Genomic DNA, 18,312 nt, shown 5'->3' on the forward strand with positions numbered 1-18,312 from the left:
GTGCAGTGGCGGAATCCCAGCAGAAGTCAGAGGAGGTAGTCTAACCAGTGAGTTTGGACATGATCCCTGAGGCAGAAACTGAGCAGAGAGGAAGAGGAGATGGAATCCCAGGCAAGGGAACTAGGAAGGAACAGGTTAGGGATGTCCGAGCAAAAGCAAGTAGAGCAATGCCTTGAGTTTGGAGGCATGATGTTTACTCTGGATGAAGATTTTGATGAGCACCTTTTCCCAGTACTCTGATTTATTCCAGAGAGCTATATTTTTCATTTACATCATTCCTGCATTGGTGTAAACACATTTTTTTCCTTCTTTTGAGAAAGTATGGTTCCTTTTCCTAAATACCGCTTCTTGATAAGCTTCCCATCCAGGGTTGTACTTTCTATACTGACGACTAAATGTTCTTAGCACACATTTTTTTCTTACATTTTTGGTCATTTTTTGAGAGAGTTCACCCCTCTCCCCCCAGTCCCAGAAGGGGTTTGGGCTGCAGCGGGCCTGTGCTATTGCTCTGGAGCAAAGATGGTTGTGAAAGTGGAAAATTGATTTTGCTCTTTGGAAGCCTGCTGCCTCTCCTTTTCTGAGAGAGAAAAGGGTTGCAAGTTTGTGGTGACCTACTTAGATTTTTCCTAGTAACTAGGATAGAATTGGACAAAACCCAGTATATATATTCTAGAATGATACCAGTTTTATCAAGTATAATAAATCTGTGGAAATGCTGCTGGTGCATCTTCCTGGTATAGTTATATATATATAAAGACCATTGTGTTGAGTTCCAGACATTTTTTGAAGCTCAAGGCATATTTTGTCAGAGATATTACAAAATGGCAGTGGTTTTCCCAGCCAGCCACTAAGGCTATTTGCACATAATGTATCGAATTTTACTGTTAGTATCATGAAATTCTATGTTTTTAAATAATGTATTCCTGAAAAACCCTTCAGATTTCCTGTTAGATATTCTTGAATGAAATTAGAATCAGGTAACACATGTAATAAAAAAAATTCTTATCCCTGAGAGAGGATTTTTTTTTCTCTTTTTAAGAAACTCAGTTCTGGTATAAATGGTTTGAGTTTTTCCTCCACCACCCCCCCCTTTCCCCCCCTGAATGTTACACATTTCATACACTTAATAAGCTTAATCCTTAAGTATAAGCAAGTTTAATGTCTATTTCTCTTACATTCTTTGAAAAAACACTTGACCTTAAGAAGTTCATTTTCATGTTGGGAGAAGGGTCTTGTAGGAAGTGAGGTTTTCTGTTTGGTGACTGAGGGAGGGCTGCTATCAGTTGGCCGGCCCTGCAGCCTCTGAGAGGTGGAGCAGCGCCTTCGTGATACGGAGCTAGAGCTCCAGAGCACAGAGCCTTACTACACTGCAGTCTGCTTTTGAGCCTGCTTTCATATTTCATACATGGGATTTTATTCTTCACACTGAAAAGAATTTAATTTTAGCAAGCCTATTCTGAGACCAAACATATCACTTTTCCCCTACATATTTCATTATTAGGGGTAATGATTTCCATTTTCTCTTCAGCCCTGTCATTTCTATTATCATTTACATTTTCTGTTTTTTTTTTTTTATTATTCATCCATATCATTTGTACCAAAAAAAATAAAGGCAAATGGCCACATAAATGCTATTTAAATGGGTGTGCCAACAACGTGCCTGCCCACTTTGAACTGTCGTCTTCAGAACAGATTGTGAATGTTCTAAAATAATCTATTTGTAAGAAATACTAAGGTTGAGTGAAGGGAGTTAAGGGGAAATGATTTCCTCATTTTCAAAGCACAGAGTCAGATTTGTGTAAAAACTGAAATGTGAGCCAGAAAATGAGTCTAACCTCCTGAACAAAAAATATTCAATCTAAGGATAAATTCAGGTTGAAAACTTATTCCTTTTTTGTCTAGAACATTGGCAAGTATAAGAAATAATAGCTGGTTTTAACAAAGATTCAGAAAGATTGGCACTTTTATTTGTTGATGGAACTGTATGAATTGGAACAACCCTTCCTCTGGGGCATCTTCATAATATGTGGGTTCTTTGTTTTTAATAAAAGCCTGAAAAATACGCATACCCTTTGTCTTAGAATTGGCATTTCTAGAAGTATCTTCTAAAATGGTAATTGCCTGTGTATGCAAAGAATTGCCAGGATGTTTCTTAGCATTTTCTTGGATTCCCATGCATGAGTATAAATTAGATCAGTGATGGTATCTCTACATAATGCTATTAAAGAATATGGAAATAAGTTCATAACATCGTGACAAGATCACAAAATGATGGTACAGTGTCATTTTTGTAAATATAGTGCAGGTGTATGTATAACAGAACAGAGGAGGATGTCTGTATGTCAGTGTAACAGAGGGGCTGATTCTAGTGGTAAAATTATGAATGGCTTTTCTTATTGTTTATTTTATTTATATGTTGTTTTGTGTCATTTTTTTTTCTTTCTTTTTTTTTTTTTTGTGTGTGTGTGTCATCTTCTATGGGAAGATATATTCCATGTTTCTTAACTAAAAAGCAGCATGCTGTATGAAATATTCTTTCCCCCACAGCCAAAGCTACTTGACAAAAAGGCCAGGCCTTAAAACGGGTCTTTATCTGCCTTGACCTCATTAAGTACTCATTTCCAGCTCCTTATACCCGCACAGCCACTTGATGAGAATAGAACCTCTTCTGCTTGGGGTGGGAGCAGGCTGCCCTGTCACGAATGGCCTTACTCTTCCAGGATTACCATTCTTAAGTTGGGAAGTACCACGGGTGTTGGTGTCAGCTTCTGCCATGCTTAGGGCCTATAAAAGTCACTGCTTTTGGAAGATGCAGGTCATTGATCTGATGCTGTAAACTATTCTCTCTTCAGGGCGTAAGCCAGAAGAAGAGGGTGTGGAAGATAATGGTCTGGAGGAAAACTCTGGGGATGGACAGGTATGTGCAGCCTTGTCAGTGAATCAACTTGGATCGACCTATGGCAGTATGTGATGGTTGTTATTTTGTTTTGTCACAGGAGGATGTTGAAACCAGTTTGGAGAACTTGCAGGACATCGATATGATGGATATCAGTGTATTGGATGAAGCAGAAATCGATAACGGAAGTGTTGCAGACTGTGTAGAAGACGATGATGCGGATAACCTCCCAGAGTCCCTGTCTGATAGTAGAGAGCTAGTCGAGGGAGAGATGAAAGAGCTTCCTGAGCAGCTTCAAGAACATGCTGTAGGTAACTCGGCAGCATCTCTCTAGGATGCATCATGAATGTATCAGTTCCTTAAATGTCGTGAGAGATAAAATTTATGTTTGGAGTTGAGGTCTTTTAATGCTAGTTCAGTGGGATTAAGTTCACTGCACTTAATCTGTTAATGTGTAAAATCTAGACAATTTTGAAAATACACTTTGCTTTATTGATAAGTGTCTTGATGAGATCCAGGAATATGTGCTGTTTTCATAATGCAGCATTAAACATTCCAGGGATACTATCAGAAACTCTCCAATTACAGGAGCTTGGTCTGTGGTGGTAATGGTTCGCATGCCTTGAAAAATACCAAAAGAGGGATCCCTGGGTGGCGCAGCGGTTTGGCGCCTGCCTTTGGCCCAGGGCCCGATCCTGGAGACCCGGGATCGAATCCCACGTCGGGCTCCCGGTGCATGGAGCCTGCTTCTCCCTCTGCCTGTGTCTCTGCCTCTCTCTCTCACTGTGTTCCTATCATAAATAAATAAAAATTTAAAAAAAAAAAAAGAAAGAAAAATACCAAAAGAGAGGTTGAAGTTGATTTTTTTTCCTGATAACCAATCGTGCCTTCCTAGTCAGCCTTTCATAAAATAGGCTTTGACATTGTCTTTAAAGCTTTAGTTTTTTGTTTTTGTTTCAAGATTTTATTTATGAGAGATACAGGGTGGGCGGGGGGAGAGGGGCAGAGGGAGGAGCAGGCTCCCCGCAGGGAGCCCAACATGGGACTCGATCCCCGGTCTCTAGGATCAGGCCCTGGGCTGAAGGTGGCACTAAACCGCTCAGCCACCCGGGCTGCCCTGTTTTTGTTTTTTTAAAAGATTTTATTTATTTTTTTTCATGAGAGACACAGAGAGAGAAGCAGGCTCCACGCAGGGAGCCCGAAATGGGTCTCGATCCCAGGACCCCAGGATTATGCCCTGGGCCGACGAAGGCAGGCGCTCAACCGCTGAGCCATCCAGGCATCCAAAAGCTTTAGTTTTTTTTGTTTTTTTTTGTTTTGTTTTTTCATTTTAGAAACAAATTTAATTATAATAATAATGGGTACTATTGAATTCTGTCTGGCATTATGCGGATGTCTTTTGGTACTTTTAATAAGAATGAGATGTATATAGATATTTTGCCCATTTTCTGCTTGAGGAAATCAGGCTGTAAAGAAACATTTCCAGGCAGCACACAGCTCAGAAGAGAAGAATTAAGACCAAACTAATTCCAGAGTCTGTGTGCTTAACTCACATATTGTGTTGATTTGGTGTGAATAATTTATTAGATTATTTTATTTCTGTGAGGATCAGCGTTTGTTGGGTAGACTGAAAAGGCAGTGAAAATTAGAAGCCATTAGGCATCTCGTTAGAAATCCTTATGTGTTGATTCCTGGGAGGTACCTTGTTTTCATAGCGGCTTTCAGATCTCTTGCAGTGAGGGTCCCGAGTTGCCCCAAGGGAAGGAAGCCCTGTTCTCTGCTACTGGATCCACTTTTGCCATTCCTCAAAATATTTTTGCATTTCTTGGAACTGATTCTGAGTATCCTTAGAGGTAGCAGACTGTCATCTCTGAATGGGGTGTTTGATTTTGAGAAATGAATGTCATTTTGATAAAAATAGGATGTGTAATTTTATGTTTTGGTGTGAGTCTCATTCACTGGTTTTGTAGAAAGTACCCAGAAACACTTGAGCAGTGACACAAAGTACAAACCCATCCTTATTAGCTGATTTTTCTAAAGGCGCTCCCCCCCCCCCCCCCGATTAGAAAATAATATGTTCAGCCGTAAAATCCTGGAAACATCCTAATATCTTCCAGTGATGGTTAAAATAATTATAATTAATGGAAGTAGGTTAGGTTAAGAATTAGGACCATTCACTAGCCATCTGACAGTTTGCTGTGTGACCTTGAGCAAATTACTTAACCTCTCTGGACCTCATTTATAAAAATAGTAGGTTTGGGGAGGATTGAGTAGATGAACATTTGTTACTATCTAAAGTCCTCAAACTGGCCAGAGATCTGTTGGCACATAGCCATACCTGTTGGTGGCAATCATCTGCGGTAGCTGATCTCTCCACATAATCATGACAGAAACCATCTGGCCTGCAAAGTCTCAAATATTCGCTATCTGGCCCTTGATAGGAAAAGGTTTTGCTGACCCTAGTTTAGAGCCATGCCTAGCATATAGCAACACAATAGGGCTGTTGCTGCTGTTACTGTAAAGTTTTATTATTAGTTCCAGTAATAGTTACTACTGTTATACCACCATGTAAATGAACTAGTAAGTAGACTCATATGAACTTATTAAATCAGTCTTCAAGAAGAAAGTGTAAATATGGCAGGGGACAGAATGTGCTGCCACTCATGTGGACAAAGAAAGGAGACATGGGAGAGGTGGTCTTGCATACATGCGTGCCGCACTGTCATGAGCATGCGTGGACTCTCTGAAGGCGATTGCATCAGGGGAAGGAAGGAGTGGTGCAAGGGTGGTTTCCTAGTCAGAAACGTAACAGCCATACATATTGTTGATAAAATATTTGAAAAATGATCCCCCTCCCTAAAATATAACAACCTTAGGGCTTTACAGCAAGCAATTAAAATTATTTTGGTTCTCACAACAATAATTTTATGAACCTCCCTTATATGTTTGGGGAACCTCCATCTTATTTGGGGATAGATTTTGGGGATATTTTCTTGGAATAGAAGGTCAACATACCAGTCATTTGTCCCCAACAGAGGCGCCTCAGTGGATCACCTGACTTGGCAGTCCTGTGTTCCTCTCTCTGCACTCCAGTTTGGAAATTGATGAGGCTAGGAGGCTTAGTACTCCGAGATGCCATGCTCGTCTGGGCCAGAGTCACCTTGGGGCAGCGGGCTCAGTAGCATTCAGACTTGGGAGATGTGGTGGCCCCTGAAATCCAAAAATCCATTCTGCAGTCTGATTCTGGATGTTGTTCACGGAAGAGCAGTCCCTAAACCTGGTGTTCAGTTGACTTGGGGGAGATCATACTACCTAATTTTGATCTCTTTTCGGCTTAACTTAAACTTTGTTTTTCTTTCTTCGTTTGGCTTGTATCTTAAAACCTTCAGTGGTACCATTTTAGTGGGTTTCCCCAATCTATTTGCAGCTATTTTATATATTTATAACATTTCTTTAAATCAAGGTGAAGTGAAACTAATATTGCTGTTTGGATTGCTGCACTGTGTTTAGAATTCAATCGTAACTGATTTTCATGGCTATTCCTTTTCATTATACAGCTGCACCATTGTGTTACCTTTTATTGATGTTTTAAACTGTATTTTTATTTATTTTACAGATAGAGGACAAGGAAACTCTAAACAATTTAGATACTTCATCATCTGACTTCACTATATTACAGGTAAATAACTTTAAAATCAAAGGTTAGACTACCATTTCTGGAAACCACTTCAGATATTGTATGACATTCCCAAGTAAAAGTCATTGCAAGGTTTGTTTGCCCTGTTGGTATCTTCAGAGGGCTTTGCTTTCCACTTTTCCCCAAATACAACGTGCCTATTACTCATCGTCTTGGCTTCCCCTACAAGCACTGTGACTTATCTATAACTGAGAGGAGGGAATGTTCTTGTTGATCTGATAGCTGGGGCAGAGATTGCCTGTCTGATCTGTTCTGGGTGGCATCCTCTGCAGAGAGACACTAAGGGGAGATGGTGGCGAGGGTTGGGGGAGCACTGCCTCCCCAAGAGATATTAATGGGGTCCAGATGAGAACACAGGAGGGTGGGGTGGCCAGAGCACTGACATCACAGCTGGGAAAGGTGGGATCTCAGGCCTGGTTCTGCTTTGGGGAATTTTTCTCACAGAAAATGCACAGATTTCTTTTGATAACTTTATCATCTTGACCATATCATCTGTGTAAATATTAAATCTTAGATGAGAACAAATGAGATGTGGACTAACTTTCAGGTAGGATTTACATAAATGTGGGTCTTGAGTTTCCTTTTAATTTTTCTGCCAGCCTGCCTAGATACATAAACTGTTGGAATAAACTTACTTGCGTAGCGGTCTGATTTTCATGGAAAGTTTATGAGGAAATGAAAATACTGTCAGCTTTTGCCAGTCTTTATTTTTGTTTTGGGGTTATTTTGGTCCTATTTCATTCACCTGTACTACTGAATTAATTAGAAATCATCTTTGAGACACAATCCCCATGTGCTTCTGCCAGGCAGGGACAAGGCTGGTTTTTTGGCAAGCCGGAATCCCAGTTTCAAGGAGGGTGCAAACATCAAGAAATTGTGCTGGAACCCACCCTACCTTTAGGGCTGATGTCTTTCCAGCTGCAAAGTGACACCACCCATTCCTGGCTCCGAAAGGATAGGGGGAACTGGGTCTTATCATTTTCTTGAGTCCTTCTAGGTGCAAGATTCCTGTGTTAAAGTGGAACATATATAAACCCTTGCAGAAATAAGTGGGGATAGATTCAATTCTCTCCAGAGAAGGTTAAGGAGAGGATTCTTCTGCCTAGAATGCTCTTTGGCTTTAGTTGTAGGATTAAGTCCCACAGTGGGGTATGTTTCATGGAAAGAAAATATGTAGGATGAAAGTATGAAGAATGTGTAGAGTTTCCTGGGGCTTTTCAGAATGGTGGAAGGTGCAGACTCCCCTCACCACCACCACATTCACGTCCCAGGTGTGTGTTAGTGCCTGTGATGTGTCAGGTATACTTGCAGATGTGAATGAGAAGGAAGGGTGGTCACCATTTTCACAGGGCCCTTTATCCCTGTGTGAAGACACAGTAGCAATGTTGGGAAGAGACTGGGCTGATGCCCACTCCCATTCACACTGCCATAGCACAGAACATGGCTCTGCTGTGTGTCCTTGGGGCAGTTTGTCAGCCACTCTGTGCCAGTCTCCCAGTCTGAAAGGAAGGATGATACTAATACAAATAGTACCAACCTGTTAGGGTGGGCTGGTGATTAACGCATGTATGTAAAAGGCTTAAATTTGTGCCTGGGACCTAGTCCGTGCTCATCAGTATTGACTGGAATTCCAGGATAACATGCCTTAGGCAGAGGGTGTAGAGCACTGAAGGACCCCATGGTGAGAGAAAGGTTCTTCCTTAGTGGGGCAGCCTCTGAAGCCATTAGGAGAAGCCTTTCCATGAGGAGATGGCCCCTGAGCTAAGTGCTGGGGGATGTGTAGGACTCAGCTGGGGATGAGGGAAAGTACAGACGTAGCTGTCAGGAGAGAGGTGGTGTGAGGGGCCATTGCCCGAAGGCTGTAGGCCACAGAGGAACTTTGTGCTCACTATGGTGGCAGATAGATAGGGAAGGGACAGTAAAATCAGGTGCTCTTGGAGGTGAGGAATAGCAGTGTTCTGGATCGGCAGGGCTTCCTGGGAAGGGTTTGGGGGATATCTAGTACTTAGAGGTGGCCCAGTGGGAACGTCAGTGGAAGAGATCAGGGAGGAGTACTGTGTCCTCCTGGAGAGTGCTCAGGCGACCAGGTGCAGACATGGTAGGACCATAGGAACCCAGAACAGGGGTCAAACCACCTGTGCCTATGTTCCCTCACTCCTTGAAATTTTCAGAAATTAATCTATGTTAAGTGAAGAAATGATAAATGTCAGGTGCTGTGTTACACATTACAAGTAGACAAAAACACTGCTCTCTTGGCTTTTAAGAGTTCAGTCCAGGGGGACGGTTGAGCATGTGATGTCATTACCATGGGAAGTGATAATGTTGCCAGGAGCTGGGGAAACGAGGCAGCACAAACAAAAGCAGCAACCAGGTCCTAGGCCCTTTGAGAGTAGCTCGGGCAGAGTTGGGCGGGCGGGGGGGTGGGGAGTGGAGGCAGGTGACATGCCGTGTCCATGTGTGGGCTCTGTCCTGAATGTGAGCAGATACTCTACCTGTTGGATTTGTGAGTTTCCTAGTACATGTTTTAGAAATCACCTTTTTAGTGACAGTTTTGGTGTAAAGAAACTGTAGGTTTCATTCATCTGGCACCATCTTATTTATGTTTTTTGTTGCAGGAAATTGAAGAGCCATCCTTGGAGCCAGGTACTGTTAAATGAAAAACTTACCAGCGGGGGTTTGGAACTATTCTAGCTTTCCACCTTCTCTAATTTAAATTCTTTAATTTTAAAAAGTTGCCTTACTGTAGTATACATTGTTCTAAAGGTTTACGATCCAGAACATACCAGGATCATAGAGATTGGAAACCCAGCCATATCACCAGATCTGTGAAAGTGGCTAACTTCTCACGTTACAGAATGTATTAATGAGATGAAACGATCTCATGCCTTTTTAAACATAAATGGCACTTAAACATATGTAGAAAGAGTTTGCATGATGCTTCTCATGAGCTAATACCTCTGCACCCCACAAAACAGATCTTGTGATATTGGGCAGTGTCTTAACTTTGTGGTTTTTAATTCAGGCAGTGCAGGTAGTTGTAGGGAGATGCATTTTAAAACATTGAGACATAACTGGATTCCAGAAGAGGAAAGAGTTTCTTCATGAGAATTCCAAACAAATACTATTCACTTTCTGGACTGCAAATATCTCAGAGCACCGATGGAAGAGATTCTGGTTTTCATGTTGGACTGTTCTGTTAAAAGAAATTCAAAGAAATTTGGAAATTGAGCTGTTCAGTGAATGGTGATACATTCAGTTAAGCACCTTGGACTTTGGAAGCTAAATTCGGAAGAGTCCTATGTAAACGACGACAGAATGAAGACTGTCAAGAATCAGCCAGAAGGTTTTGGGGGTTAAATCTCTGGGATGCTTTTCTCTTCCATGTAGCGTAGCGGCTTACCGTAGCAGTCGGAGCGCAGGTAGTGTAACCACTGTCACTTTGTGTACCCGCGGGTTTTCCAATCTCTGTGTAGCTAGCGGTTCTCTTCGTGTTAGTATGGCAGCCGTGCCAGTTCCGCATTTGTGATTGCTTTATTTCCCTGGTAATTAAACCTTGTGCCATTCTATTCCTGTTAAATCCGTAGAAAATGAGAAAATACTCGACATTTTGGGGGAAACTTGTAAATCTGAGCCAGTAAAAGAAGAAGGTTCCGAGCTGGAGCAGCCCTTGGCACAGGATACAAGTAGCGTGGGGCCAGACAGAAAGCTTGCGGAGGAAGAGGACCTTTTTGGCAGCGCCCATCCGGAGGAGGGTGATTTAGATTTGGCCAGCGAGTCAACAGCACAAGCTCAGTCGAGCAGGGCAGACACCCTGTTAGCGGTAGTGAAAAGGGAGCCCGTGGAGCAGCCAGGCGATGGCGCGCGGACGGACTGTGAGCCTGTAGGGCTAGAGAAGCCAGTTGAGCAGAGTAGTAAAGCCTCAGAGCACACGGAAGCCTCTAGCGAGGAGGCCACGGAAGCGCCCCAGGAAGCCTCAAGCCCAGACCCCAGAGATAGCAAAGAAGACGTGAAGAAGTTTGCTTTTGAAGCTTGTAATGAAGTCCCTCCGGCTCCTAAAGAGTCCTCAGCCAGTGAGGGCGCTGATCAGAAAATGAGGTTTGTTTTTTCTCAGTTTTAGACCAGACGCTATCTCCTTTTCATTGGTCATTTAATGACACACATAAGCTGTTTTTTCTGCAATTGGCCAGCCAGACTGATGCAATTGTAGTTTACTTCTAAACAATGTTTTATTTCTCTTTGTTTATTTTAAACTGATTATATAATCTTTTTTCTTTTCTCAACCTATCATGGTTGTTTTCTTTAATTCTTCCTAATTATCTTTAGCCCAGCAGAATTAATTAACTCCTATGGGTCTGAAATCTTATGGTTAGGTCAGATTTCCAATACAAGTTTGTCGGGGTATCATTTTTTCAGAACTAAATTTCGGGTAGGTATGCAACCTCAGCACGTGTTTTATAATTTTGAGTTTGTTTCCTCTCTGCTTCTTCCTTCTGGAGTGACATTATCTTTTGTCTCTAGTTCTGTCGAAGATGACTCGGATACAAAAAGGCTTTCCAAAGAGGAAAAGGGTAGGTGACTGGGGCAACACTGGTCTCTTGGAGCATGTTTGGCCTTGGCAACAGTGGGATTTCTGGTTCTAGTTCACTGCATACTGCGTTTCTTACCCAGATTTGCCTCTGAGCCTTTCATGAAGCCTTTCTCCACTCCTCTGCTATTCACTCTGCAGGTTCTGGGTTATAGGGAGCGAGCCAGGTCCTCAGAGTTAAGGTATTGATCTGAAGTACTCTTGCTTTCACTAGAGCACTTTGAGCTTGTTGATCCTGACTGAACCTCTGATTTGCAGATTCCTTAGCCTCAGTGATACTTGTAAATCGAAATTTTTTTTCTGATTTCAGAAATCTTGGGGTTACCTGGTACTTCAGATTTATGAACACCATATCTCTTAATTAAAATCGCTAATGGAGAAGACATTTTGTTGGTTTAGATTCCTCCTTAGCAGCCTAGAATACAAACAGAGGATAGGTGGGAAGGTGCATGTGACAAGAAAGAGAAGCATCTGAATTGAGTTCATCCGAATAGCAGCTGTTTTATGTTCAGAAGCCAACCCACTGGGCTGCCATTTGGTGACGTTTTAAGGGAACAAATTTCCCCTGGTCCCAATAGCCCCTGACTGACTATTGTAAGTGGCATTGCTCGAAGCCCTGATGGGCCTGGTGTGCATTTGCACAGGTTGTGTAAGGACAGGTATGAGGCCCTCCTGCCTTAGCTGACTTGGGTGGTGCTGACATCTGGGAGAAGTGGGGAAAGTATCTGGTTTGGGATGACTTCAATCTCTTAAGATTCAGGATCTTGTGAGTATGATGTTTTTGACCAGACTTTTCTTTTGAAATAGGTCGTAGCAGTTGTGGTAGAAATTTCTGGGTTAGTGGACTTTCTTCTACCACCAGAGCTACAGATTTGAAGAATCTTTTCAGCAAATATGGGAAGGTAAGACCAGGGGTTTTTTGGAGAAGAAAATGTTTTGAAGCCAATGTAGTATAGCCTTTACATACAGGTGTTTGTCCTCTTGGTAACTGCTTTGAATGACATCATGCTGTTCTTTCAGCTCACATTGGACTTGGAGGGTCTCTCTCTCCCTGGCTAGATGTGAGAGAGATGGAAACTCCCAGAGCCCACGTCAGCCTTCGTCAGCTTTTTTCTCCCCTTCCCCAGCCAGAAGCCACCAGGGAGGGCTTTGGGGATTGTAGCAGAGGGTAGGGTGGGGAGATGCTTCACTTCTGTGGAGTGGTGGTGATGACAGACGACGAGTGTGGCCATGGGAAGGGCTCGTCAACAGGGCCTGTAGAGTCAGACTGGTCTGGGTAGCTGGAGGCCACAGCTATGCCGCTCACACTTGTGTGGCCAGGAGCTGGATACTTCGGTCATGTGAATCTCACCTCTATGCCTAGGGCCCTCAGAATGGCTGCCTCCTGAAGATGGTGTGTGTAGCTGTAATAGAGCTGTTGGTGCCTCTGCCCCATCACTCTCAGCTCACCTGTTCTCACCCACAGCTGGGGCAGCTCTGGCCTTTGTTCTTCTGCAACACCTGCCTGTCTTCCCTGCCTGCTCAGCCCACACACTGTGGCAGGGATAGATAGATTCACCTGCACCCCCCCACTCCCAAGGCCTGTTGCAGTTCCCTGTGTGTTTCAGAGCACCTGTATCAGGTCTCTTCTCTTCTCTTTTTCACCACCCCTACCATGTGTTTTCTAGAGTTCCCTCCCAAATCAGCTGCTGCAGCATTCTGGGCTCCTTGTCTCCGAAGTAGCTTTTTGGGGCAAGCCAAAGGCATAGGCCTTTGTAGTAAGGGTTCAACAAATCACAACAGAAAAGACCAATAGTATTTATCTTGGTTATTGATGTTAGAGAACTAACAAGCAAAATTAAATATGACATGGTTGTAGAAATAACTGGTGATTCCCTGAGCTTCAGTATATGAAGTGGGCCCCTTTCATGATTCCACTGTGGCCCTCAGAGCAGATGGGCGCTCTCAGCAGGGATGTGTCACCTAGAGCCTCCAGTGTCTTGGGTGCATATTGTAGGCTTCGGGTGTTTGGGTAGGGGACCAGCCCATTCAGAAACACCCTTGGGTCTGAGTCTCTGTGGAGCATAGTTAGGAATGAATACTGGCTTATGTGGTACTTCTCCTGAGCCAGGATATCTAATGTCAGCTTGCCAAGGTCATTAGGAAAAGCAAGTGCTGTGTAAAGTGCCTGTAGCGCCAGAAACCTCTCACTGAATTTTGTTACTGCTCTGAGTAAGTGTGGGCTGTCAGTCTCCATCTGCAGAGCTGTCTTCCTGCTTCACTGCCTGCATGGCTCACAGAATGCTCAAAGAGGCCTGCCTTCATTCCACTTTCCTCTCTGCCCCTCCACCCTGCAATCCTGGTTCCCAGGGGGAGGGGCCGGAAGTGGGGCACAGCCTTTGAGTAGTCAGAGTGAGGCAGTAGTATTAGCTTTCCTAGTTGTCAGGTGCCACTTGTCAGGCACCTGGTGACAGGGCATTCCCCATGGTCCTCTCACCCTAGGAGGGCACCAGGACTCGCGGATCTGAGGAACAGCATGAACCTGTGATGCCCTGTGCATTTTATGTGCAGTCAGGGCGGGGTTGAGGGGGCTCCTATCTGAGCCATACTTTTGTATTTTCCTTTGAGGTGGTGGGTGCCAAGGTTGTAACAAATGCCCGGAGTCCTGGAGCTCGCTGCTACGGCTTTGTTACAATGTCCACAGCAGAAGAGGCCACAAAATGCATTAACCACTTGCACAAAACAGAGCTCCACGGGAAGATGATCTCAGTGGAAAAAGTAAGTGGCTTTTCCCCCCCCCCAGGGATATGACTGTTTAAGGAAATAAGGTAATACTTGAATTTGATTCTCTTTTTCAGGCGAAAAATGAGCCTACTGGGAAGAAAGCCTCTGAGAAGAGAGAGGGTGAGGGAAAAAAGGAGAAGTCCAGCACCAGTGACAGGTATTGCTGTTCTCTGAGGGAGCTGCGGCCAAGATTGTCCTTTTCTATAGTTCCCGTTCTGCACGTTTTCCATAGCTAGGGGAGACTGTAAGGCCCCTCATCCTTTCATTTACGTTTGGTTGAAGGGTTTCACCTCCGGTAGCTGAGATGGTTCTTCCTGCAGTCCCTCTTTCAGGGGTGCTTGGGAAGAGCATATGGGACTCCCTATTGTTGATCGTCCCATCGATGCCAGCCCAGGCAGCCTCCTGGTCCTGGGGTGCTCAGTGCAAGAGGCCTGGTCAGGGCTGCTTTGCTTCCCTAAATACTGCATCTAACAGGCTGTGTGTCCTGGGATGTTATTTCTAGGTCTGCGAACCTTAAGAGGGAAGATAAAGCTGATAGAAAAGAGGACATTAAGAAGGGTGAAGATGGAAGTGGAGAAAAGGGTAAAGATCAGGACGATCAGAAACCTGGCCCCTCAGAGCGATCCCGAACTACAAAATCAGGTACTGTCACCAGAGATGCCAGCTGGGTTCTCTTCCTAGTAGGTGTGGTTCGTGGTTTGCTGTAGTCAGCAACACAAACTAGATCTCTTATCCATAGAGTTGGGTACTTTTTCTAATTTGGATGTTTCCGGTTTCTTACCTTAACATGACTCCTTTACTTCCTGTAGGAAGTCGAGGAACGGAGCGAACTGTAGTGATGGATAAATCTAAAGGTGTGCCTGTTATTAGTGTCAAAACATCAGGATCCAAAGAGAGAGTGAGTATTGATTTTCTAAGTAGAGTGTAGTGTTTTTCCATATTCTTTCATTTATTTTTCTGTATATTTTAAGGGAGTTCTTGAGTTTAAGAAGGGTGGTATATCTTTTCAAAATGTAGAGATCTTGACATTCTAAAAAACTGAGTTTAAAAGCTTTAATTTACAGTTAATTTTTTCTGATGAGAATTTTTTTTTTTTTTTTTTTTTTTAATTTCCTAAAGCTACTTTTAAAATTCAGATGTGTTGAATGTTCCATATTAGCTCAGGGGTTAGAGCACTGGTCTTAGGAAATTCAAATATGGGACTGGTTGGCTTCTTTTCTTTTTCCCGAATCATCCTGTAGCTGGCTGTTTTCATTACCTCCCCTGAAAGTTTCAGCAGCTCTCCATCGTGCATTCCTAAGCTCACATGCAGCCCTGCCAGCCTCTCCTGCCTTTCTAAGTCAGGTCTCCACTTTGGCTCAGCCCGATACTCTTTCTCTTCAGGGATGTTCCACAGAACACGGAATTCACGGAGGATGCATCTTAGGCTCTTACCGCTTCACGCTGCCTGCTCTTCTGGTCTTAGGCAGCTGTCGCTGTCCATAAGTTCAAATTTTGGCAGTCTTGCAACTTCAGTAGGTGTGGGTCCAGGGTCCCCAAGACCACCCACGTTCAGTGATTCATTCTAAGGACCACTGGGCTTAGAGAGCCTGTGGTGGTAGTCACAGCAAAGATTGGCCCCAGTGGTGCAGTAAGGACACACAGCCAGATGAGGTCGTGGGGAAAGAGACACAGAGTGTGCGCGAGACCCATGCAGGCTCACCTGTGCTGTGTCCTGCCTGTGAGCTCATGCAGCAATGAAAATGCAGCAACACTTGGTGATGCTCCTGCCCAGGGAAGCCCATCAGCCCATTAGAGCCTCAGCACCCAAGGGTTCTATCAGGGACTGGTTACATGGCTTTCTCCCAGAGGCATATTGAGACTCCTGACTCCCAGGAGGAGGGCAGGTGGTCAGCACAAAGCACATTTTGCCACGGTCTAGGCATAGTGAACCACCCTTAGCATGAACGGTCAAGTGGAGATATTCTGGGCACCAGCGTTAGGCCTACCGTGTTACCTCGTGCTGCGAGGGGACAGACAGTGAAGCTCTTGCAAGCCAACATTTCAGTGACGGCAGGTTTCACTCTGTGTGCACATGTTAGACCTGTGACCTTTTACATTTATTTTATATAAAACAATTGGAAAATGGCAAAACTAAAGTACGAGCTCCAGGCATAAGATGAGTAGATCTCATAAAAATCATGCAGCTGCACAAATTAGGAATCCCCAGTGACACCGTAAGTAACTGTGGTTAGGTACCCGCTGCATGTTTAATTAGGAAGGAAAAGAACAAGAGTGAGGGATTTCTTTTGGATACAGAAAACAAAGTATAAAAGCATGCTTGTGATCATTTAAAAAGTTTTAGTGGAGGGACTACTTCCATTTTGACCCTATTGGAAATACTTAGTATATAGTTTAGCATCGTGATGAGGTTGTGACTTAGGATAACGAAAACCTGTTTCTTAGGAGGGAACACCTTGTTACCTGGTTATTCCATTAAACATGGATGGTCCTTTTCCAACCTTTACTTCGGATGCTTGGACCTGGACATGCCTGATTCTTCCTGTTGTCATTTCTGCCTTAATTTATGGATGTTTCTTGGTGAACCAGGTTTCTAAGAGCCAGGATCGCAAATCAGCCAGCAGAGAGAAGCGATCTGTTGTGTCCTTTGATAAAGTCAAAGAGCCTCGGAAGTCAAGAGACTCAGAGTCCCGTAGGTGAGTCCGTGTCCAGGAATGTTACTGGTTTGGTTCTATCTCTGTACTGCTGAAAGCTGTGTTCTAGGGGGATATTTTCAAAGTCCCCCATGTGTGGAATACTGCTTTAAATTTCTTGGTGCCTTTGGCTTTGATCATGTAGTTTTTGTTTTTTTTCCAATTGATCATCTCATACAAATAGGCCTGTCACTTCTTGAAGATTTTGGAAGATAACAGCAGGGAGTTGGAATGCCTTCCTGGTGCAGTAGGGCTAGTTAACAAACATACCAAATGTGCTCCAGAAGCTGTGGAAAGGGAAATAGAGAAACAGTGGAACGTGTGCAGGGAGAGAATTGAGAGATCCTCATCCTTAAGATAGCTGAAGAAAATGTCTCCCTAAATTTTAAAAACTAAACACAAGTTATATTGAGCACGTTGAATGGTAGTTTAAAATTTTATTTTAAGATTTAATTATTTTAGTGGCACGTGGGTGGGCAGGGTGTAAAAAGAGAGAGAGAGAATCTCAGGCAGACTCCCTGCTGAATGTGGGCCCTGATCTCACGAACCAGAGGTGATGACCTGAGCTGAAACCAAGACTCAGGTGCTCAACATCTGAGCCATTCACCTCACCCCTAAGCTTAATAAATAAAAATCAGTAAAATTGCTAGAGTAAGAATGAGTAAAGGGTGCGAGGTATTGCTTTTTCTAGTGCCTGCTCATGACTTCCTGCTTCCAAGGGAGAGGCAGTGGGCAGGAGACACTTTGTTGAAGTAACTGGCAAATAGAACAGTGAACTGTCCCGTGTGTGGGAATTTAATATGTCAAAACTGACATTTCTAACTAGTGACAAAAGGGTGGACTCTCCCCAAAAAGCTTTAAGTCTCTTGGCTGTTCTTTAGATAGCGCTCTGGGGCTCCAGCTCACATCTGTGACAAAATGAAAGTAAGTATATTCATGAGTTCAGGTTGGAGGGCCCAAAATGTCACGAAGGAGAAGATGACTAAATTTAAATGTAACTTTTGTATGTGAAAGACACGTGAGAGAGGGGAATAAATGTGATTTGAAATAAATATAATAAGGGAAAAGTAACCTGACAGGAAAACAGAAGACAGTCACCAGAAGGGACAGGTCATGCCCCTGCCACAAGTCATGCAACGTGGCTCCGCTTTATAAGGCATCAGGAGTGCACGTGAAAAGAGTAGCTTTAAGGTTTTATGTATGTATGTATGTATGTATGAATGGGAGATAGAGCACGAGTGGGGAGGACAGGGAGGCCCATGCAGGGCTCAGTCCCAGGTCACGGGAATCATGACCTGAGCCAAAGGCAGATGCTTAGCCAGCTGAGCCGCCCAGGCGCCCCAAGAGTAGCTGTTGTTCTCCAAGCCACAGGCACAGTGAGGCACATGCATAGAGATGGGCAGGAAACATGCTGAGGTACGGCTGGTATCACTATCAGGAGAGTGGCTGGCAGCCCTTCTGGGCTGAGCAGAGGGTCCTACAGCCTTGCCCATCCTTCACTCAGTAGCTGCAGTCCCCAGCTTGTTGGTACGCTCATCTGAGCTTAGAAAAAACATCATAAGATGTTTTTAGAAAAAACTCGCGTAAGTTTTCGATGTGAGAGCAGTAGCCCCATTCCGTGGTGACTAATTGAAGCCCATGCCTTAGGGAGCAGAGATTTTCATTGAGACCTAATTTG

General features: G+C 43.8%; 1 protein-coding gene across 2 annotated transcripts in view; it reads left to right on the forward strand.

Moving 5' to 3' along the window:
• SAFB (scaffold attachment factor B) overlaps window positions 1-18,312 on the forward strand; it is a 35,020-nt gene that overhangs the window by 9,938 nt on the left and 6,770 nt on the right. For both annotated transcript variants that reach the window (XM_041763721.1, XM_041763722.1), the window contains exons 3-14: window positions 2,853-2,917; window positions 2,997-3,203; window positions 6,513-6,575; window positions 9,209-9,236; window positions 10,178-10,688; window positions 11,112-11,161; window positions 11,986-12,080; window positions 13,786-13,935; window positions 14,016-14,098; window positions 14,444-14,583; window positions 14,751-14,839; window positions 16,531-16,637. In XM_041763721.1, the coding sequence (XP_041619655.1) occupies window positions 2,853-2,917; window positions 2,997-3,203; window positions 6,513-6,575; window positions 9,209-9,236; window positions 10,178-10,688; window positions 11,112-11,161; window positions 11,986-12,080; window positions 13,786-13,935; window positions 14,016-14,098; window positions 14,444-14,583; window positions 14,751-14,839; window positions 16,531-16,637 (1,588 nt within the window). The remainder of the gene's footprint in view (window positions 1-2,852; window positions 2,918-2,996; window positions 3,204-6,512; window positions 6,576-9,208; window positions 9,237-10,177; window positions 10,689-11,111; window positions 11,162-11,985; window positions 12,081-13,785; window positions 13,936-14,015; window positions 14,099-14,443; window positions 14,584-14,750; window positions 14,840-16,530; window positions 16,638-18,312) is intronic.

This window comes from Vulpes lagopus, chromosome 7 (genome assembly GCF_018345385.1).
Source record: "Vulpes lagopus strain Blue_001 chromosome 7, ASM1834538v1, whole genome shotgun sequence".
NCBI lineage: Eukaryota > Metazoa > Chordata > Mammalia > Carnivora > Canidae > Vulpes > Vulpes lagopus.